The 22,858-nt window shown below is 39.9% G+C and overlaps 1 protein-coding gene across 2 annotated transcripts in view; it reads left to right on the forward strand.

Moving 5' to 3' along the window:
• LOC123760948 (uncharacterized) overlaps nt 1-22,858 on the forward strand; it is a 709,495-nt gene that overhangs the window by 529,612 nt on the left and 157,025 nt on the right. For both annotated transcript variants that reach the window (XM_069329132.1, XM_069329138.1), the window contains exon 4: nt 19,517-19,614. In XM_069329132.1, coding sequence (XP_069185233.1) covers nt 19,517-19,614 — 98 coding nt within the window. The remainder of the gene's footprint in view (nt 1-19,516; nt 19,615-22,858) is intronic.

The following is a 22,858-nucleotide window of genomic DNA, read 5'->3' on the forward strand; positions in this document are numbered from 1 at the left end:
TCCAGGGCTCCCCCTTCCCCTCTTGGGGCGGGGAAGGCTGCGCAGACGATCGGCGCGGCAATAAAGTATGATGTTTGCTTCTTTGCTTGTTTCCTTTAGATTGTAGGGAGTTTCTACCTCTCTGTTCGGTTTTTTGTTTTAGTTTTTACCATGTGGGGTTTGTTTTGTCATGCCTACCTTTCTGGGTGCCTGACCCCGGTCGATGGCAGCTAAGGAAAACCCCAACCACAAGAGGGTTTTCCAGTGCCATTGCTCCCTGAAACCTCTCTGAAGGGGCCAGGTTCTGGCGCTGGTCCCTGGTAGGTCTGAACTCCTTAGCTAATGTCCCGGTCTAATATACATTAGCCCGATAAGCTCCAGGGAGCCGTAGGGGCTCCCCACAGAAAAGGTGGCAGTACAGCTATATATTGCCGAGATACATTTATCTGCAACAGTGTCATTAATGATTGAGATGACTACTGTGAATATACTTTTGCTCAGTTTACAATTAAATCCCTTAAATCCTCCTTGACAATTGGAGCCATCTATAGATTTCCCAATACTGTACTAACATAGCTTCATTCTCAGATAACCTAAGGAATCTTATTATAAGCAACAATCTCAACAAAAACCACATCATTCTGGGAGGAGACTTCAATATTGACCTGGGTCAACAAAATTGCTTTCAAGTTGACTATTTCCTTAACAGCATGAACTCCTGTATGCTAATCCCCCACAATCACAAAACTCACCTGAGTCAGTCAAACATCATCCACTACCTTGGATCACTTATGGACTAACATAACAGCTCCCCTTGTTTCTGGTATAATCTACAACAGAACAACTGACCACTATCCTACCTTTCTCATAGCAAACATGGACATAACACCACCAGAAAGCAAGAAACTTACATTCAGGTTACTCAGTGAATCAGCTATAGGCAACCTTACAAATTCACTTTACAATATTAACTAGGAATTTGAATTCAATAATACTCAGGATATAAATTCATTAGCTAACCTCTTCCTCTCCAAAACTCTAAGCCTCTACAACACTCATTGTCCCCTCCTCACTAAGCAAGTAACTGTCAAAAGAATAAACAATCCATGGCTCACAAGTGGCATATTCAAATCAATCAACAAGAAACATGAACATGAAAAGAAACTTAGGATTGGCCTAGCTACAAAGGAAGTAGTTAAAAGGTACTCATCAATGCTTACCAGTATCATAAGAAAGGCAAACTTTCATATTATGAGAATAGATTCAATGAAGCAAAAGGCAACATGAAAAGCACATGGAAAACCATCTCTAGTATCCTAGGAACTAAACAACACTCACATAATCAAATAAGACTTTATAAGGATGGCAATACACCGTCAACTGATTTAAAAATGGCAAATGAATTTAATAGCTTCTTTTCATTGGTTGGTGCTAATCCTGCCAGAAAAATCCCACAGACTCAGACACATATCTCTCAGGCAGCTATCCACACTCTTTTCTCCTTTCACCAGTCAGCTCGGCAGATATTGTGTCCATCATACACTCACTAAAAACCAAGGCTGGGAACATCAGTGAAATTCTGTCCATTGTATACAAGAGCGCCTCCCATGCATTTGTAAAACATAGTTTTACAAATGGCTGTTCATGTTTAACAAATTTGCTATTTTTTTATTCCAGCATAGTTGAGGCAGTTGATAGTGGTAAGGATTGTGATGTTGTGTACCTTGACTTTAGCAAAGCTTTTGATACAGTGCCACATGAAAGACTGATTAAAAAAATAGAGGCTCATGGTATTGGGGGAGCTTTGTTAAGTTGGATTAGGACATACTATTCTAAAGGAAACAGAGAGTTAGTATAAATGGGGTTAAGTCAGAGTGGGATAATGTTGTTAGTGGAGTGCCTCAAGGCTCTGTCCTGGGACCTCTGTTGTTTTTAATATATTTAAATGATTTAGATTCGGGTTTGAGTAGCAACATCTGCAAATTTGCAGATGATACAAAAATGTTAGTACAATATTGGGAGTTGCTCTAACCTCGTCGTTTGACGCTGTTGAGTGCATGCTACACTCCTCACTCTAAGCAGTATTTCAGCCCTCAAACTACCGCCAGATGATGTAGACCACCACCCATAGGCAGCTAAGTATATGGAGTCCAAGCATGTTATAGCACAAGAACAATCAAAGTAACCAACCCAAATCAATTCATTCCTTCTCAAACAAATTTCAAAACAATCCTCTATGGCTGTGAGTACCAGTGCATGCTGCCCGCCTCTGCCCACCGCCGCGCTGCCTGACGCAAGTTTCTTCACAACATATACCCCCAGTTTATTCTCAACCAATCATGCCTCCTAAAAACATGACTGCGCAGGGAAATAAGAGCAACAAAGCCCCAAACAAGGCATCCATCCCGACCAACACTGACAGCCTTTGTGTTTCTCCGTCTGGAAGCTCTGGGGTCCGCGGCGGCAGTGCTGCCCTCCCCTCTACCCCATCACTAAGCAAGGGAGAGGTGTTCTCTCAATCCTCTCTTACTTCCTTCCTACTTTACGAAATTCAAGTGTGCTTCTGGTCCCTCACTGGATTTTCCTAACTGGACCAATATTACTCAGTGGTTCAAAAAGTTGTGCCTAGTCCTTGAGACTCAAAATGCGAGCATCCTGACTCTTCAAACTGAGAATCAAGCGAACGTCGCTAGCCTTCATGAACAACAACAAGAAATAACCCTTCTCCGAGAGGATATTAGAAGCTTTAAGGCTAGCCAAGATCAACCCCAGCATGACTTGAATGATCTCCGTGAGGAAAATATGGATCTAAAAACTGATGAAGCCATAAAAAAACAAGAGGAAGCTCTCGACAAAATGACTGCATGTATCAGTACATTATCCGCCCAACATTCCATCTCCCAGGATGAACAGGACCAGTAAAAGCTGCTCGACTCTGTTATTGTGTCGTCCCAAGTTATTCCTGTGGAACGTGAAGGTGAAACAGTCTCCGTGGTGTAGTGGTAAGACACTCGCCTGGCGTTCCGCGAGCGCTATGTCATGGGTTCGTATCCTGGCCGGGGAGGATTTACTGGGCGCAATTCCTTAACTGTAGCCTCTGTTTAACGCAACAGTAAAATGTGTACTTGGATGAAAAAACAATTCTTCGCGGCAGGGGATCGTATTCCAGGGACCTGCCCGAAACGCTACACGTACTAGTGGCTGTACAAGAATGTAACAACTCTTGTATATATCTCAAAAAAAAAAAAAAAAAAAGTGCATTGAAATAGCTCATGCTCTCAAAAAAGACGAATTGAGTGTCACTAAAAAAACAGACAGTATTGCTGCCTACAGAGTAGGCAAAAAGAATCCATCAGGTCCAAACCAGCGAAAAATTCACGTCAAACTAGCTTCCCAGTCCACAAAATTGCATTTTGTCCGGACAGCTGCATCCTAACAAAAGGGAATCTACATCAAGGAGTGCTTGACTAGAAAAAGACAGCATCTCCTCCACCGCCTGTGTCAAATCCGTAAACAAAACCCAGCTGCGATTCATCAGTGCTTTGTTAGAGATGGCGTGATAAAAGTGAGAAAGACCTCAGAAGGTAAAATGTTTACAATTGCTAATGTGGATAACCTCAACACTTTCCTCTCCCAATGTGGTTTGTCCCACATTAGTATCCCTCTCATTGAGTCAACATAATTAACCCCCCCCCCCTTGTCACCTAGTGCGGGCTAGGTATCCAAAGTCTCTTTGTTACATCTTTTTTAAAGTAAATTTTAATTTAATTTATATTAGTCAGTTATTGGACTAAATTAATTGAGTGCATTATTATTTTCTCTAGTTCTTATTAATTATAGGATCATAACTAAACTATTTATGGTTAATAATCATTAGATTAAACATGCCTGTTTATTATTCAACTTTTCTTTGCTTTCATTTATTATCTAGGTTCCCTAGCCTCGCCATACTCCCTTACTCCATTGTACCCCTGGCTTTGCCTGTGTTTCAAAATGCAAATTATTACTTACAGTGTACCTGAGAGTACTTGTAAGCAATCTACCTCATTTTTTTTCTCTTCATTTTGTGTTTGTCTTGTATAGTCTTGTTTATATTTTTATTTTTCCCCCTTTTTATATCAAAATTTTGTTTTGTAATTACCATTCTTGCCTTGTTTTCCTTCAACCAGCCTTCTTATGCAAACAAGTATAGACCCAGAACTAAACCTCTTATCCACTATCTATGACAATCATCACTTTAATGATCAAAATTGCAGATATTTTGCAGCTCATGATGTAAACAATGTATTAACACATAATCACAATATCTCTGTGCTTAACTTGAATGTAAGATCACTTAGCAAACACTTCGATGATGTTAGTGCCTTGATTGAAACTATTGACAACAAATTCTCTTTTATTATACCTACTGAGACGTGGTTGAAAGAGGATACTACTCAACTCTTTAACATTCCTAACTACTTGGCAATTCACAACTGTCATCAAATTCAGAGAGGTGGTGGTACTGCTCTTTACTACCACCAAGAACTAACATGCTTAAAAATAATTAGAACTAGAGACTGCTGTGGGGAGTACATCTTCGCCACTTTCAGAGTCAAGGGTGCCGAGTGTGTCCTGTCTGTGGGTGCAGTCTATAAAATTCCTAACACTGATGTGTCCGAATTCAATTCAAACCTTAGAAATCTAATACTAGATAACAGACTGAACAAAAACCATCTAATTATCGCAGGGGACTTTAATATTGACCTCTGCGAGCCTGAACACCCTACTGCTGTTAGCTTCCTCAACTGTATGAATTCCTGCTTCCTCATACCCTTAATCACTAGACCAACTAGAATCACTGATAGTACTGCTACGACTCTAGATCACATCTGGACCAACATAACCTCTCCACTTACTTCAGGTATAATCACCGATAGCACTACAGACCACTACCCCACATTTCTCTTAACTAACATTATCAAACCACCTCTTGAGTCAAGGAGTTAAGCTTTAGGCTGCACAATGAAACTGCTATAAACAATTTTATAACTGCTGCTGATAATGTCAACTGGGAGTCCGAGTTAGGTAACATAGGGGACATCAACCTAGCAGTGCAATCTTTTCTTCAAAAAACTCTTAGCCTTTATAACACCCACTGTCCTATGCTTACAAAACAAGTCACAAACAAAAGGCTTAACAATCCTTGGCTTACAAAGGGAATACTTAAATCCATTAACAAAAAACACGACCTTGAGAAGAAGTATAGGTTAGGAACCGTCTCCAAAGAATTCTCAAAGAATTACTCGTTATTGCTATCTAAAATAATTAGACGAGCCAAAACTAAATACTATGAAGAAAAATTTACCCAAATAAAGAGCAACATTAAAAAAACTTGGAGCACAATTTCACAAATATTGGGATCAAAGAAGATATTAAATAGCAAACCAACACTCCTGTCCAATAACGTTGGTCAGCTTTCAGCCTCTGATTCTGCTATTGAGTTCAATAGGTTCTTCTTTTCCATTGGGTCATCCCTTGCAAATGATATTCCATCTTCCAGTACTGATGTTAAGGACTATCTTACGGGTAACTATCCACAGTCTCTGTACCTAAAGCCTACTAATTCCACTGATGTCAATGAGATAATCCTTTCCCTTAAAACCAAGTCTAGTGCCCTCGAGGAGATTCCAACTTTAATTTACAAAAAAGCCTCCAGATCTTTAGCCCCTGCTATTGCATTGCTCTTCAACAAGTCACTTGAACTCCAAACCTTTCCAGACATTCTAAAAAAAAGCAAGAGTAACCCCTGTCCACAAATGTGGTGATCTCACAGATGTTAACAACTACAGACCTATATCAATCCTGCCTAACTTGTCAAAAATATTTGAAAAACTAATCTACAAGCAGCTTTACTCTTTTCTAGCCAAACACAATATACTTAGCTCTTGTCAATATGGCTTCAAACCCAAAAAAAGCACTAACGATACACTTCTTAGTATGATTAACTTGATTCACGCAGCTCTTGATAAAAAGGAGTTCCCGGTTGGGTTATTTGTGGACCTGCGTAAGGCTTTTGACACTGTCAACCACCAAAACCTTCTTCTTAAATTACATCATTATGGAGTCAGAGGACACTCCCTGCAATACCTCAAATCTTATCTTACTGACAGGCTCCAGTATGTTTCTGTGAATAATACAATTTCTCCCACCCTACCCATCAACATTGGTGTTCCTCAGGGCAGCATACTTGGCCCTCTCCTCTTTCTCATCTACACAAATGACCTTCCAAATGCCTCGCAACACCTCAAACCAATTCTATTTGCTGACGACACAACCTTCATTTACTCCAGTCCTGACCCCCTTGCTCTAAATGCCACAGTAAATACTAAGCTAAAGAAAGTCCATCTTTGGCTAACTGCCAAGAAACTCACCCTTAACATTGACAAAACGTTTTATATTCTGTTTGGCAATAAATCCTCTAATCAAATAAATCTCAAAATAAACAATACCCAAATTTGTAACAAATTAGATGGCAAATTCCTTGGCGTTCTCATCGACCACAAGCTGAATTTCCAGGGACACATTCTAAATATATCAAAAAAAGTTTCACAAACTGTTGGCATTCTTTCTAAGATCAGATATTATGTACCCCGCCCTGCCCTGGTGACTCTCTATTACTCCCTCATCTATCCATATCTCAACTATGGTATTTGTGCTTGGGGTTCTACTACCCAAAATCATTTACGTCCTCTAATTACTCAACACAAAGCTGCTATTAGAACAATATCCAACTCTAGCCCCAGACATCACTCGGTACCCCTACTCAAATCTCTGAATATGTTAGATATTAAGTCACTGCACATTCTCTCATGTGTATTATACATATATAAAACGCTGAACTGTAATGCCAATCCTGACCTCAAAAGATTCATTGAAGGTTGTAACAGAACCCATGAGCACCACACCAGAAATAAATACAGTTTTGATATTCCTAGAGTACGACTTAATCAAACTAGAAATGCTCTTCAAATCAAGGGACCCAGAATGTGGAATGACCTTCCCAACCATGTTAAAGACTGTACCTCTCTCAACCAGTTTAAGATAAAAACGAAGCACTACCTAATAAATTCCCTGTAACCTACCTTACCCCTCTGTTGTCAACCCATGTCTGTTTTTTTTTTTTTTCAAAACAACGCTGTTTGAATGTAATTGTCTGTTATAATTTGTAATTGTATTTGTGCTGCTTTTTCAGCCATGTTCCCCCCTCTTTTACCTCTATTTTTATTTGTTCTCAACACATTTTATTCTTTATACCCATTAGTATTAAGCTTTAGTCATTATTGTTTTTCCTGCCCGAAACGCTTTGCGTAATAGTGGCTTTAGGCATTGTATGTACTAGCTCTATCTATTAATCCAAAACTTTGTAAAATCTCTTGTATGTATGTACCTTACCTAAATAAACATTTATTAATTTATTTATTTATATATTTATTAAATAAAGGGACCCAGTCTATGGAACTCACTCCCTATTGAATTGAAAAGCTGTTCAACTTTTGCGTCATTCAAAAACAAAACTAAAAAGTACCTAATCTCATCTGCAGAGTTTTTTTTTTACCTTGTTGCTTTGAAATTGCACTGTATCTATTGCTACCCAATCTCCCAATCCTTATGTACCCAATCTGAACATCTTTACCATAGTGATCATTGCTGTCTTCTTACATGTGCTATCAGTCTGCTGTACGGTGTCTGTTAATCTTGTTTAAATTACCAATCAAGTTGTCAATGTAATCAACCAGAGCTTTAATATACCAATTTGCTTTAATGTACTTACTATTCTCTCTCATCTCAATTTTTTTTTTCTTGCACTGTATCTGTTATCATTTTATTAATTCTGCTAGAATTTACCTACTTAAAATTATCTGTTAGATTAAGGACCTGCCCAAAATGCTGCACGTACTAGTGGCTTTACAAGATTGTAAATAATATGCTATGTATTCTCTCTAACCCAGTGTACCTTCTTGTATATAAATAAATAAATAAATAAATAAATTTTACTATGATACTGAGGTAGATGCTTACATAAACAATTATACTGTTAATTAATGCCAATAAATGATTACTAAGAAACAAATTCCAAGTTACTTTAAATATAACAGGGTAATAAAGAAACCTGCTTCTAGTAACAAGGGGGTTATTTAAGAACAAATAATTAGAGTAAAAAACAAGAAACAGTCAAGAAACAGAAAACAGTCAAGAAAACAAACAAGAAACAGTTTACAGTCTCCGTGGTGTAGTGGTAAGACACTCGCCTGGCGTTCTGCGAGCGCTATGTCATGGGTTCGTATCCTGGCCGGGGAGGATTTACTGGGTGCAATTCCTTAACTGTAGCCTCTGTTTAACGCAACAGTAAAATGTGTACTTGGATGAAAAAACGATTCTTCGAGGCAGGGGATCGTATTCCAGGGACCTGCCCGAAACGCTACACGTACTAGTGGCTGTACAAGAATGTAACAACTCTTGTATATATCTCAAAAAAAAAAAGTCAACAACAAAGATGACAAATTTAAAAAAAAAAAACTGATAGATTTAAGTTTACCCTTAGTAAGCCATGGATTGTTTAACCTTTTAGTTGTGACATGTTTAGTTAGCATTGGACAGTGGGGTATTATTGAGGTTCATAGTTTTGTGAAGAAATGTTTGCACAGCTAGGTTGATGTTCACTATATTACCTAGAACAGGAAGCTGGCAGCTTGTTGAAAGTCCCCCATTTTCCTTGATAATCATTTCAGTATATTTTGAAATTCAGCACTGTTTTGGCAGTTATGGCTTTGGTGGGTAGGTGGTTCTATTTCAGTTTCAAGTTTCTATTTCAAGTTTCAATGAGATCAGTCCTGTCATGCACGCTCGAACGCTCATCCGCTCCTGACGACCCTGCTCCCCCTCCAACTTTATCAGCTGCTCCTTGAGCCCACAACATCCCTAACATGATGTAACAACCCCAGAAGGCAGCTAAGTACCCAGTGACCTAAATGTGACCGAAATATTCGACAAAACCTAACCTACTACCTCATCTCGACCTCATTAGTGTTGCTCCCTGGAGGAAGCTAACCTGACGTTTGCTGCTGCCATATCAACAAGTCTACCCCATCTGCTGCATACATCTCTGCTGCTACCATGCTAAACAATTCTAAGCTCGGCAAGGCCATAAAGAATGATAGCACACCTATCAAGATGAACCCAACCAGCCAAGCTAGCAACAGGAATAATGCGGCTGTCTCCCCCTTAGGGGCTACCGGGGGGAGTACCGACCCTCCCTGCGCCAACAATAACAAACCTTCCCAGCTGATTGAAGCGTCGTCACTGACTCGAGCCTTACAACAGTTATGTAACCATATGGAGCAACTTAAACGAGCTGCCTCCCCATGTACTGACTTTAAGCGTCCCGCTGATAATCCATGGCTCAGATTATTGACTCAAATACATGATGACCAAAAGTCTATAATCCGAGAGCAGTCGGACCTGATAATGAAGCTTCAGAGTGATGCTTTGGCAATGCACAAGGCTAACCAAGATCTGTCTGCCAGAGTCGGCCACCTCGAACATGAATTAAGCTCTCTTCGGATCTCGGTTACTAACTTTAAACCAGCAGAAACCTCTAAGAAGCAAGAAGAGATGTTACAAAAGTTAGAGAACCACTTTAACTCCCTACAACAGCAACACACTGCAACCCAAGACGAATCAGACCAACTTAAGCTCCTTGACTCTGTCATCATCTCATCACAGGATTTTCCCCATGAAACTGACAGAGAAGACTGTACTGCCATCGTGATCCAGGAATTGCGTACTAAGTTGAATTATTCAATCGAAGCAAGAGACATTAAGTCAGCTTATAGAGTGGGTACCAAATCATCTGGTGCAAACAACAGAAGGATACGCGTGAAGTTAGATAGCTGCTCCCGCAAGTCAGACCTTATCACTGCTGCAGTCGCTAGGAAATCCAAGGTTTATGTGAACGAATGTCTTACCAGATTCAGACAAAATCTCTTATTTAAACTGCGTGGAATTCGCAATAGATCCACTGCTATTAAACATTGTTTTGTGCGCGATGGTAAAATAATAGCTAGGAAGACTGACTCTGGAAAAACTTATGTCATAACCACTGAAGCACACCTCACTTCTTTCCTGGATGACTGTGGGATATCAGCTGAATAACCAGAACATAATTTGTAGTCTCACATACAATCAAAGTGTACTTAAGCTCTGCCTTTCCTTTCCAAAGGTGTTTATTTTTATTTTTATTTTAATTTTTACTTTATTTTTTGTTTGTCATCTTTGCCTGTTTTATACTCTTAATTATTTGTTCTTAGTTAATCCCCTTGTCACTAAACCTAGGGCTTTTTATTACCCTGTTAATTAACCATTACTAAGCTAATTATCTTCAAGATCATTTTTTTTTTTTATGATTATTTTTTTTCTTATTATTTTTTATTTTACATTTATATTGTCAGTCTCTACTGATTTTTTGTGTTTTTATTTTATGTAACTTCTGTGTCCTCCCTGGCTATCTATTGGATCTTTATTTTACTTCTAAATTGTTACTATTTTATTGTATCTGCTTTTATTCTTGTGTTTTGCTTTATCGTGTATCTTGTATCGTGATCCCTCTGCATCTCTATGCACACTGATATTGATCCTGATCAAAATCTTCTGTCTCATATCTATACCAACCAGCACATTGATCATCATTATTGTAAGTATTTCACAGCACACCAGGCTAAAAACAAACTCCAAAATAGCACCTGTCTATCAGTTTATAACCAAAATGTTAGATCACTTGGTAAACATTTTGACGATTTAAATGCACTACTCACAGCACTAGGTACTAACCTATCGTTCATTATTTTAACAGAAACTTGGCTAAATAAAGACTATACCCAACTCTACAACTTAGCTGGTTATAAAGCCATTCATAACTGTAGGCCTAATAAAAAAGGTGGTGGCACAGCTATATATTACCGAGATACATTTATCTGCAACAGTGTTATTAGTGACAGAGATGACTACTGTGAATATACTTTTGCTCAGTTTACAATTAAATCCCTTAAATCCTCTTTGACTATTGGAGCCATCTATAGATTTCCTAATACTAACATAGCTTCTTTCTCAGACAACCTAAGGAATCTTATTATAAACAACAATCTCAACAAAAACCACATCATTCTGGGAGGAGACTTTAATATTGACCTGGGTCAACAAAACTGCTCTCAAGTTGACTATTTCCTTAACAGCATGAACTCCTGTATGCTAATCCCCACAATCACCAAACCTACCCGAGTCACTCAAACATCAGCCACTACCTTGGACCACATATGGACAAACATAACAGCTCCCCTTGTATCTGGTATAATCTACGACAGAACAACTGACCACTATCCTACCTTTCTCATAGCGAACATGGACATAACACCACCAAAAAGCAAGAAACTTTCATTTAGGCTACACAGTGAATCAGCTTTAGACAATCTTACAGAGGCACTTCACAATATTAACTGGGATTCTGAATTCAATAATACCCATGATATAAATTCATTAGCTAACCTCTTCCTCTCCAAAACTCTAAGCCTCTACAACCTTCATTGTCCCCTTCTTACAAAGCAAGTAACTGACAAAAGATTAAACAATCCATGGCTCACAAGTGGCATCCTCAACTCAATCAACAAGAAACATGAATATGAAAAGAAAGTTAGGATTGGCCTAGTTTCAAAGGAAGTAGCTAAAAGGTACTCATCAATGCTTACCAGTATCATAAGAAAGGCAAAACTTGCATATTATGTGAATAGATTCAATGAAGCAAAAGGCAACATGAAAAACACTTGGAAAACTATCTCTAGTATCCTAGGAACTAAACAACACTCACATAACCAAATAAAACTCTACAAGGATGGGGATATACCGTCAACTGATTTAGAAATGGCAAATGAATTTAATAGTTTCTTTTCATCGGTTGGTGCTAATCTTGCCAGTAAAATCCCACAGACTCAGACACATATTAACACATATCTCTCAGGCAGCTATCCAAACTCTCTTCTCCTTTCACCAATCAGCCCGGCAGATGTTGTGTCCATCATACACTCTCTAAAAACCAAGGCAGGGAACACCAGTGAAATTCCGTCCATTGTCTCTCAGGCAGCTATCCAAACTCTCTTCTCCTTTCACCAATCAGCCCGGCAGATGTTGTGTCCATCATACACTCTCTAAAAACCAAGGCAGGGAACACCAGTGAAATTCCGTCCATTGTGTACAAGAGAGCCTCCCATGCCCTTGCCCCACCCATAGCACTACTGTTCAACAAATCTATAGAGTGTCACACCTTCCCTGATATCCTCAAAAAAGCAAGAGTAACGCCAGTCCATAAAGGAGGCAATCCGGCGGACATAAACAATTATAGACCAATATCAAATCTACCCATTCTATCAAAAATATTTGAAAAAATTATTTACAAACAGCTCTATTCCTACCTCGTAAAATTCGACATACTCAGCCCCTGCCAGTTTGGCTTCCGGTCCCAAAAGAGTACCAATGATGCAATCATTAGTCTCCTTGACATTATCTACTCAGCCCTTGACAAAAATGAGTTTCCGATTGGACTCTTCATTGACCTAAGAAAAGCCTTTGATACTGTTAATCACAACTACCTCCTACTTAAACTCCAGCATTATGGAATCCGAGGCCTTGCCCTTGACTACATCCGATCCTATCTTAGTGACAGACACCAATATGTAACCATCAATGATACAACTTCTTCCACTCTACCAATTACCGTTGGAGTGCCACAGGGCAGCATCTTAGGACCTCTTCTATTTCTTATATATATAAACGATCTGCCTAATGTCTCTAATATTCTCAAACCTATATTGTTTGCTGACGATACTACCCTTATCTACTCAAACCTCAACCCACATACACTAAATAATGTTGTGAATAATGAATTAAAAAAAGTCCACTTATGGATGTCAACGAACAAACTAACATTAAACATTGAAAAGACTTACTACATCTTATTTGGAAGCAAATCATCAAATGCAATTCAGCTACAGATAGACAACATTAACATGAGTAATAAAAATGATGGCAAGTTTCTTGGCCTATTCCTAGACAAGAGACTCAACTTCAGCACCCACATTCAACACATAACTAAGAAAGTCTCTAAGACAGTTGGTATACTCTCCAAAATCAGATATTATGTTCCTAACTCTGCTCTCCTCTCACTATATTATGCACTAATCTACCCCTATCTTAATTATGGTATCTGTGCATGGGGGTCTACCACTGCAAACCACCTTAAGCCCATCATCACACAGCAAAAATCTGCTATCAGAATAATAACTAACTCTGCTTTCAGACAACACTCAGCTCCCTTGTTTAAATCTCTAAACTTGCTAAATATTAACTCCCTCCACACATTCTCTTGTGTCAACTACATTTACAAAACCCTGTTCTTAAATGCAAACCATGCTCTGAAACTCTCCCTGGACAGATGTAATAGGACCCATTATCACCACACCAGAAATAAATATCTCTTTGATATCCCCAGGGTCAAACTTAATCTGTGTAAACACTCTATGCAAATTAAGGGACCTAGTCTATGGAACTCACTCCCTAGTGAATTGAAAAACTGTAAAACTTTTGCCTTATTTAAAAGCAAAACCAAAAAGTACCTAACTTCATCTATTTAGTTTCCTACACTGAGCTTTAAATTTGCTCTGTACCTAGTGGTACCCAATCTCATAATTTTTATGTAATATCAAACAACCTTATCATTGTGTTCATTGCTGTCTTCTTTTATGTGCTAGCCATATGCTGTATTGTGACTACCAATTTTTGTCAACTACCATTCAAGCTGTCATTGCAATCAATCTTATATTGTTTCTGCTGTATTGTGCCTACCAATTTGTTGTCAACTACCATTTTAAGCTGTCATTGCAATCAATCATAGCTACCTATGTGCTTTAATATACTGTACCTATAATTTTCTCTCATCTTTTTTTTTTTCATTCCATGTAATCTGTTATCATTTTTTTGTCTATAAATTTTGCAAGTATTTACCTCCTTAAAATTTTCTTAGATTAAGGACCTGCCCGAAACGCTGTGCGTGCTAGTGGCTTTACAAGACTGTAATTACCATAATTGTATCCTCACATTCCTTATGTACATTCTTGTATATGCATAAATAAATAAATAAATAAATAAATAAATGCCTGGTTTGCAGTGTTGTTAGCCCTGTGGCCTTCAAGCATTCCTGATATGTGAGATGGCTTAACTCTGGAATGACTTTTGTTGCCCGGAGTTGCACCTTCTCCAGAGTAACTATGTCCTTCTGAAAATGAGGTCTCCATGCTTGGATACTGTAATCTAAGTAGGGACACACCAGAGATTTATTCAGTTGAACCATTACCTTCTTTATTTATTTTATTTATTTATTTATGCATATACAAGAATGTACATAAGGAATGTGAGGATACAAATATGGTAATTACAGTCTTGTAAAGCCACTAGCACGCGCAGCGTTTCGGGCAGGTCCTGAATCTAAGAAAATTTTAAGGAGGTAAATACTTGCAAAATTCTTTTTCTTATAGTCAAAGGTATGCTAGATTATCCCAAGAGTTTTGTAACGGTTCTATTGTTACGTAAAGTATGGTGACAAATAAACACAGACACTAAGATACTATATATATATTTGGTCGAATATACAGAAGTACACCGGTGATACTTTGGTGTGAGTTGAGCGCACTGAGCGTCGGTACAGTATCTCGCAAGTGTCTGCTCTAGACCACACTTGAAAGTAGACTAGTTAATGTTCGCTACACCGCTGCTTATATTGCTCGGGTATCTCACCGTGTTGCCCGGGCAACGCCTCACCTCATTCATCTCCAAAGGTTGACAGGAACATTAACACTATATTTGGAGCGAGTATATTATTGGGATAATCTACTCACTACAGAACTCCCCCTCCCAGGGGATGAAAGGAAAAATACTTGATCAAGGAACTTAGCTGGTCGGCGAATTGTACGCCCTGCTCGCGTTACATAACCATCAAAGTTAACTTCCTCCTCTTCGCTGATGTCATCTAACTGGGGTCGTAGGGTGGGAGGTCGCACAGGATCGTCCGTCGTCGCAGGATCAGGTTGTGGTGCGGCTGGTAACTGGGGTTGTAGGGTGAGAGGTCGTACAGGATCGTCCGTTGTCGTAGGATCAGGTTGTGGTGCGGCTGGTAACTGGGGTCGAAAAGGGAACTGCGTAGTCGGCGGATGTGTCTCTGGATTTAGCAGTGTCGCAGACGTTGAGACGAAGCCTGGAGCAGAGCAGAGAGCTGAGTGAGGCCGGAGTCGTGGAGCTCTATGTGGGAGAGCGTGGCGGCTCGATTGAGATTTGTGAGTGTCTAAACTCGGGGAGCGAGAGCGTGGCGGCTCGATGCGGTCGTAGTCTGCTGTCTGCTCTGTGTCGAAGCTGTAGCGTCTTGGGTTGATTAGGACTGTACACGCCGAGTACTACATTGTTGACTGTGGAAATTGTAGTCTGGTACCAAAAGATGTAGGCAGTGTGTGGACAAGCTCGGTGTAGCAGGAGAGAAGAATGTGCATAATTGTTGCGTCCTTGGGTCGCTGGTGGAGCATTTAGATCCGGGGCGGATGGGCTCGGGCACCAGGACATTAGGAGGTAATGTAGGCACGTAGTTAGGACAACGAGGTAATCACATCTAGAGCTGAATTGTCCTGAAGGCGACGAAGTGTCGGAAACGCAAGCTGTAAGTCCTGTACTGCGCAAAGGGCTTGAGTCGGCCGAGTATCAAAATGCAGTGAACGTGTAGACGAATCTGATGACAGAGCAGCTGTCGTGGGCGTAGGACAAGCAGTGCCCTGGCAGCGACGGAGAGTCGGCAGGACAAGCTGTAGATCCAACATGATGTAATCATTGATGAGGCTGTCAGATGAGTGAGTAACGATCGTGGAGCAGCAAGCCGTAGTAGATGAAAATGCAGAGATGGACGCGATGAAAATAGCTGTGGCGAGGGTGTTGGCAGTGTTCCATCACAGCAAACAGTAGCAGTAGAGGTCCAGTGAGAGTCCATGTTGTAGTCCATCGTGGCTGGGTATCGTCGAAACTTCGTGAAGGTCGAAAATAGCCTCCATCTGCATGAACCAAAATTCTGAATCATCTGCGTTGTATGCTGGAAACCTGGTAGATAAATCCATGACGAAGATCTAGTTTGTGACTAGGTGTTCTTTTTCACTCACTGGGTCACCAATGTAACGGTTCTATTGTTACGTAAAGTATGGTGACAAATAAACACAGACACTAAGATACTATATATATATTTGGTCGAATATACAGAAGTACACCGGTGATACTTTGGTGTGAGTTGAGCGCACTGAGCGTCGGTACAGTATCTCGCAAGTGTCTGCTCTAGACCACACTTGAAAGTAGACTAGTTAATGTTCGCTACACCGCTGCTTATATTGCTCCGGCATCTCACCGTGTTGCCCGGGCAACGCCTCACCTCATTCATCTCCAAAGGTTGACAGGAACATTAACACTATATTTGGAGCGAGTATATTATTGGGATAATCTACTCGCTACAGTTTGGTTAGCTCTTTTGACTGCTGCACCCACCTGTTGTGCAACTTTTAATGAATGGTGGATCTTGATTCAAAGGGTCCTTTCTTTACCAATCTGCTGTAACGTAATGCTATTAATTTAGTAGTCGAGACGTGGGTTGTTATGCCCCACATGCACGATCTTGCCTTTGTCAATATTAATCCTTTAACTGCGCAACACGCCTGCAGGCTCAGGCTTCAGGTGCGCAACGCACCTCCGGGTGTTTTTATTTTTCACATTCCATTCAAAACTCATGCGGCTACATGGGGTTCACATCAGCTTCCTCAGGGCTCTTGTAAACAGATGCCATCTTTAAAAAAAAATCATGGTCCACATTTCTGGGTGTGAGAGCCTCAGTAGTGAGTGAGCAACCAAGGCTGGCGTTCGCAGCATGAGCGCACAGCTCTGCTGTTCAGCGTGTGACCACAGCATCGCCTAATAATTTTTTTTTTTTTTTTTTGAGAGAGAGAGATACAAGAGTTGTTACATTCTTGTACAGCCACTAGTATGCGTAGCGTTTCGGGCAGGTCCCTGGAATACGATCCCCTGCCGCGAAGAATCGTTTTTTCATCCAAGTACACATTTTACTGTTGCGTTAAACAGAGGCTACGGTTAAGGAATTGCGCCCAGTAAATCCTCCCCGGCCAGGATACGAACCCATGACATAGCGCTCACAGAACGCCAGGCGAGTGTCTTACCACTACACCACGGAGACTGTAAAAATATGTATATGAAAATATATGTATATATGTCAAAATATGTATATAACCTGTATTATTTAGCCATGATAGTATTATAGAAGAGCCTGAGTATGATAATGACTGGGTACAATGTTCAAATATCAGTGATTCAATGCTGTTCACGATGTTCACAGCGCTAGCCACAGCACCACAGCATTATTTTGTCCATCTAAGAATCTTCAAACGACTTCTTAGGTTCCTTTTCAAAATAAACTTGTGGTCAATTATTAATTTACAGAAATTAGTGACCAGGTTTGTGGTTATAATTAGCGTTGTGCGTAGTATTGTGGAAGGAGGATTTTTGGTGAGGGAGGAAGGGAGAGAATTGAGGTAGCCTCACTGTGTGGCAGCCCCTCTTGTTTTGCTCAGCATACTAGCTTCGTGGTTCGCTATGGGGAACACACATGTACATGGGTATATACAGTTTGTGTATATAGTGTAATAATAGCAACAGGAGTATGTTGAGTGGAGCAATGTTGGTGAGGGAGGTGACGTCGTAATTGTAGCGTTGTCTGCTGTGTGATTTCTCATGCAGTATATGGTGGCCACTGTACGGTTTGGACACAATACTGGGTTACTTGCATAGTTCTGGTAAATAAAACATGTAGATAAGTATGTATAACATGTGTAAATAGTGTTATGAAAACAATAACAGTATGGTGGGAGGAGCAATGTGGCGAGTAAGATGTTGGAGTGAGGAAGGGCTGTTTGGGTGTGGCTGCTCACACTCGCGATGTTCTGAATGTGTTGATGGTAAATGTATATAGTGTGTGACAGTGCATAGTGTGTACACATGTTGTATATATACATAAATGAACATGAAACATTGGTGTGAATAACTGTATGATGGGAGGAACAATGTTGGCGAATACAATGTTGGAGGAGTGAGGGAGGGCTGGCTGGGTGTGGCTGCTCACACTCGCTGTGTTCTAAATGTGTTGATGGTGAATGTATATAGTGTGTGACAGTGTATAGTCTGTAAATAGATTGTATATATACATAAATTAGCATGATACATGGTAAATATGTGCAACATATGTGTACACAAGTGTCATGCACGTAACACAGTGTCCTTGGACAGTACGGATGTTTTACTGCCATAATATAGTTTTCGTGTTCATTATACATAGGATTAGCACGTAAAAACAAATAAAATGTATTTGGAACTGTGCTCAAAAAATGAACAAAATTATATTTGCGGCAACTCGCGCGCCCCGCCCCGGGCGCCCCACTGGCCCCGCGAGCTTACTGCACAGGCGCATGGGGAATGATGACATCATGCGCCACTTTATGGACCCCATAGCAGCCAAAGTAAGTACAATTTCGAAATTCCGTTGCTATACCCATATACAGGGAGGGGTTTTTCACACTTTCAGAACAAAAAAGAATTTTTTCACGAGAATTTATTTCTTGCGCACTGGGGGGTGTAATATTTATTGGCCGCACAGTTAAAGGGTTAAAAGCATTTTCCAGTCTTCTGACCATTTGTGGAGTTAATGTAGATCTCTTTGTAAGGCTTCAATATCGTCATCATTTCCAACTTTACCATAAATCTTTGTGTCATCTGTAAATTTTATGATGCGGTTTGTAATATTCTCATATATGTCATTGATGTATATGACAAAATGGGTAGGTTCCAAAATGGTCCCCTGTGGCGCACCCCCTTATCACATTTCTCAGATTCATTTCCATTTAGCACAACCCTTTGTTTTTTTCCTTCAACCATTGTTTTATCCATTTAAATATTTTACCATTTATTCCATGGGCCTGTAATTTCCTTGCCAGTCTTTCATAGTGGTACCTGATTGAAAGCTTTAGCAAAATCCACATATACTACATCCACCACAAGGCCTTTATCTGAGTAGCTGATTACCTTTTAAAAAAATGTGAGCAAATTTGTAAGGTAGAATCTGTTTTTAACAAATCCATGTTGTGTTGATTGTATAAGGTTGTTCAGTGAAAGATGGTGAATGATTCCCATCCCCCTCTTTGCCCCTAACCTCTCCATTTTGCTCTAACTTCCCATTTTTGTCCCTCAACATCCCTAATTCCTTTTTCCCCTCAACTTACCTATTCTTTGCCCCCCTCACCTTCCCTCTTCTTTATCCATCATTTTTTTTTCTGACCTCTCAGCTGAGCCATCACTCTACCCTATTCAGGACGATGACGCGGCCCCGATATGTGACGTCGTTTAAGGAGGTGCAGGATACGGAGTATGGCTGCTGCCCTGGCTTCTACGGTGACAACTGTGATAACTGTGAGTTGTATAATTACTAAGTGTAGTTACAGGATGAGATTTATGCTCGTGGTGTCCCATCTTCCCAGCACTCTGTCACATAACGCTTTGGCATTACTGACGGTTTAGGCCTCAACCACATTCTCACTTAGCTTGTTCCAACCATCTACTACTCTTCCACTTTCATTATCTTAACATAAACATGGCTAAGTAAAGACCATACCCAACTATACAACTTAGCCCTGTATAAAGTCATATGCAACTATAGGCCTGACAAAAAGGGTGGTACAGCTATCTATTATCAAGATGACTTCAATTGCACAAGTGTTATTAGATATAGTGACGACTGCTGTGAATATACCTGTTGCTCAATTCTCGTTCAAATCCTTTAAATCGTCAATAACTATTGGAGCTATTTCTATATTTCACAATACTAATACAACTACATTCTCAATTAATATAAGAAACCTAATCAGAAACAGCAAACACAACAAAAATTACATCATTCTAGATGATCCTAAAACTTCAACATTGACCTCTGTCAACAAAATAGTCCCCAAGTCAAATACTTCCTAAATAGCATGAACTCCTTTATGCTAATCCCCACAATCACCAAGCCCACACGAATCACTCAAACATCTGTTACAACCCTGGACCACATATGGACTAATATAACAGCCCCCCTTGTCTCTGGAACAATTAATTGAACCCCTGTTAGAATCTGACCAGATTGTCAATTGAGTCTACCCATGTGTTGCGTTTCCAAAATGGTCGCCCATGTTGGAATCGGCAAATGCCCAAAAATAGTGTTGAAAACATCTTGATAACGTATTAAACTAAACATCTCTATATGTCAGAAGAACAACAGAAACAGGACTTGTATGTGAAACCTAAACCAGAACAATATTTAAAGTAAAACCGAAGATATTTGTAGTTGTATAAAAGTTGCATTTTTCAAATTTTGTCGAGCTTGAAACCCACAATATTCATCTCAGAATAATGCTTATTTAACCCTTAAACTGCGCAACACATCATATGACATGTTTAGTTGCAATAAATTGCGCATCATGTCATATAACATGTTGGAGTACCAAGCAAGATATGAATGGCCAGTGAGGTGGGGGGGGGGGGCATACGCTGCCCAGGGGCTATAGTAAACAGCCGCCATTTTGTAAAAAAATCCAGTTCATGCTACCAACGCATGGGAGGACCCAGTTACCCAGCGGTCACCATGGCAAGCGCACTACCAAATGCCTCCCGGGCATGCACCATGCAATCACTTAGCCAGGAGCAAATAACTAGAGACTATTTTCTGATGGTGAGGAAAGTGATTTTGATGACTCTGGCAATGATAAGGACTACACACAATTGACTGATGATAGCACAGACAGTGAAAATGAGATACAGCCTCCTCCCATGGCGAGGCCTACATGCTCACCTGTACCACCTCGCCCAGTGTCTACTCCAATCCACCCATGACTACACAGTTCCTGTGTTTATTTAGAGTATAAGGATATTTTGGGTGCAAACCATGCTCTGAAACTCTCCCTGGACAGATGTAATAGGACCCATTATCACCACACCAGAAATAAATATCTCTTTGATATCCCCAGGGTCAAACTTAATCTGTGTAAACACTCTATGCAAATTAAGGGACCCAGTCTATGGAACTCACTCCCTAGTGAATTGAAAAACTGTAAAACTTTTGCCTTATTTAAAAGCAAAACCAAAAAGTACCTAACTTCATCTATTTAGTTTCCTACACTGAGCTTTAAATTTGCTCTGTACCTAGTGTTACCCAATCTCCTAATTTTTATGTAATATCAAACAACCTTATCATTGTGTTCATTGCTGTCTTCTTTTATGTGCTAGCCATATGCTGTATTGTGACTACCAATTTTTGTCAACTACCATTCAAGCTGTCATTGCAATCAATCTTATATTGTTTCTGCTGTATTGTGCCTACCAATTTGTTGTCAACTACCATTTTAAGCTGTCATTGCAATCAATCATAGCTACCTATGTGCTTTAATATACTGTACCTATAATTTTCTCTCATCTTTTTTTTTCATTCCATGTAATCTGTTATCATTTTTTGTCTATAAATTTTGCAAGTATTTACCTCCTTAAAATTTTCTTAGATTAAGGACCTGCCCGAAACGCTGTGCGTGCTAGTGGCTTTACAAGACTGTAATTACCATATTTGTATCCTCACATTCCTTATGTACATTCTTGTATATGCATAAATAAAATAAAATAAATAAAAATAAAATAAGTCAGAGGAAGGTGACTCATTTTCTTGATTTAGTGAAGTGGATTCAGAGCATAGTGTTACTGCACCTGTTGCTAGTACCAATGGTGTGACTGGGCGAGAATTTGTTGCGTCAGCAGCGTCTCGCCCAGCCAAGCGCCACCGTATAGCACCACTTGAGGAACCAAGACCCTCACGTTCACGTAGCAGCTGAACTTTGCGAAGATGAGCTTCAAATCCTGGTCCACGATGTGCAATGCTTCCTCGCCGTCGTGCCGCTGTTGCGTCTCGCAGGACATCAGGTGTACTTGTGTGGAGTGATGGTTACGATTTTATTCCTCTAATTCCTGCCTTTGACAACAAAGACAGTGGGATTACAGACTTTTTCCCGGATAATGGTGAGGACATGCGTGAAATGGAATATTTTACAACATTTTATGATGAGCCGCTCATGGAATATATTGTAAACCAAATGAACCTTCATGCGGCTCATCTCAGTGGAAAAGAGATAACAGAATATTCACGATTGCAGCATTGGAAAAACACAACTGTAGGTGAAATGTATGTATTTTTAGCAATATGTATGTTGAAGCATTGTGTCAAATACGCTATCACTGATTATTGGAGTAAAGACCAGACTACTCCAACACCTTTCTTCGGGAAATATATGTCCCAAGACTGGTTTCGGATACCCCTCAGGTGTCTACATTTTGCAAGTAATGAGGACCGGACAGAGGATGATAGACTTTGGCGAGACAAGCACTATATGAATGAAGTGAATGGAAAGTTCAGAGATTATGTACCAGCAGAGAAGCTGGTGACTGACGAATCCCTTGTGCTTTTCAAAGGACTTGTTTCCTTCAAGCAGTATATTCCCTCCAAACGCAACAGATTTGGATTGAAATTCTTTGTTCTTTGTGACTGTAAAACAGGTTACGTGTTACACATGATTCTGTATTCTGCTAGCGATGTTGACATTCCCGGAAACGACCAACATGGTTTCTCACGTAGTGT

The sequence above is a fragment of the Procambarus clarkii genome, chromosome 3 (genome assembly GCF_040958095.1).
Source record: "Procambarus clarkii isolate CNS0578487 chromosome 3, FALCON_Pclarkii_2.0, whole genome shotgun sequence".
NCBI classification, from domain to species: Eukaryota; Metazoa; Arthropoda; class Malacostraca; order Decapoda; family Cambaridae; genus Procambarus; species Procambarus clarkii.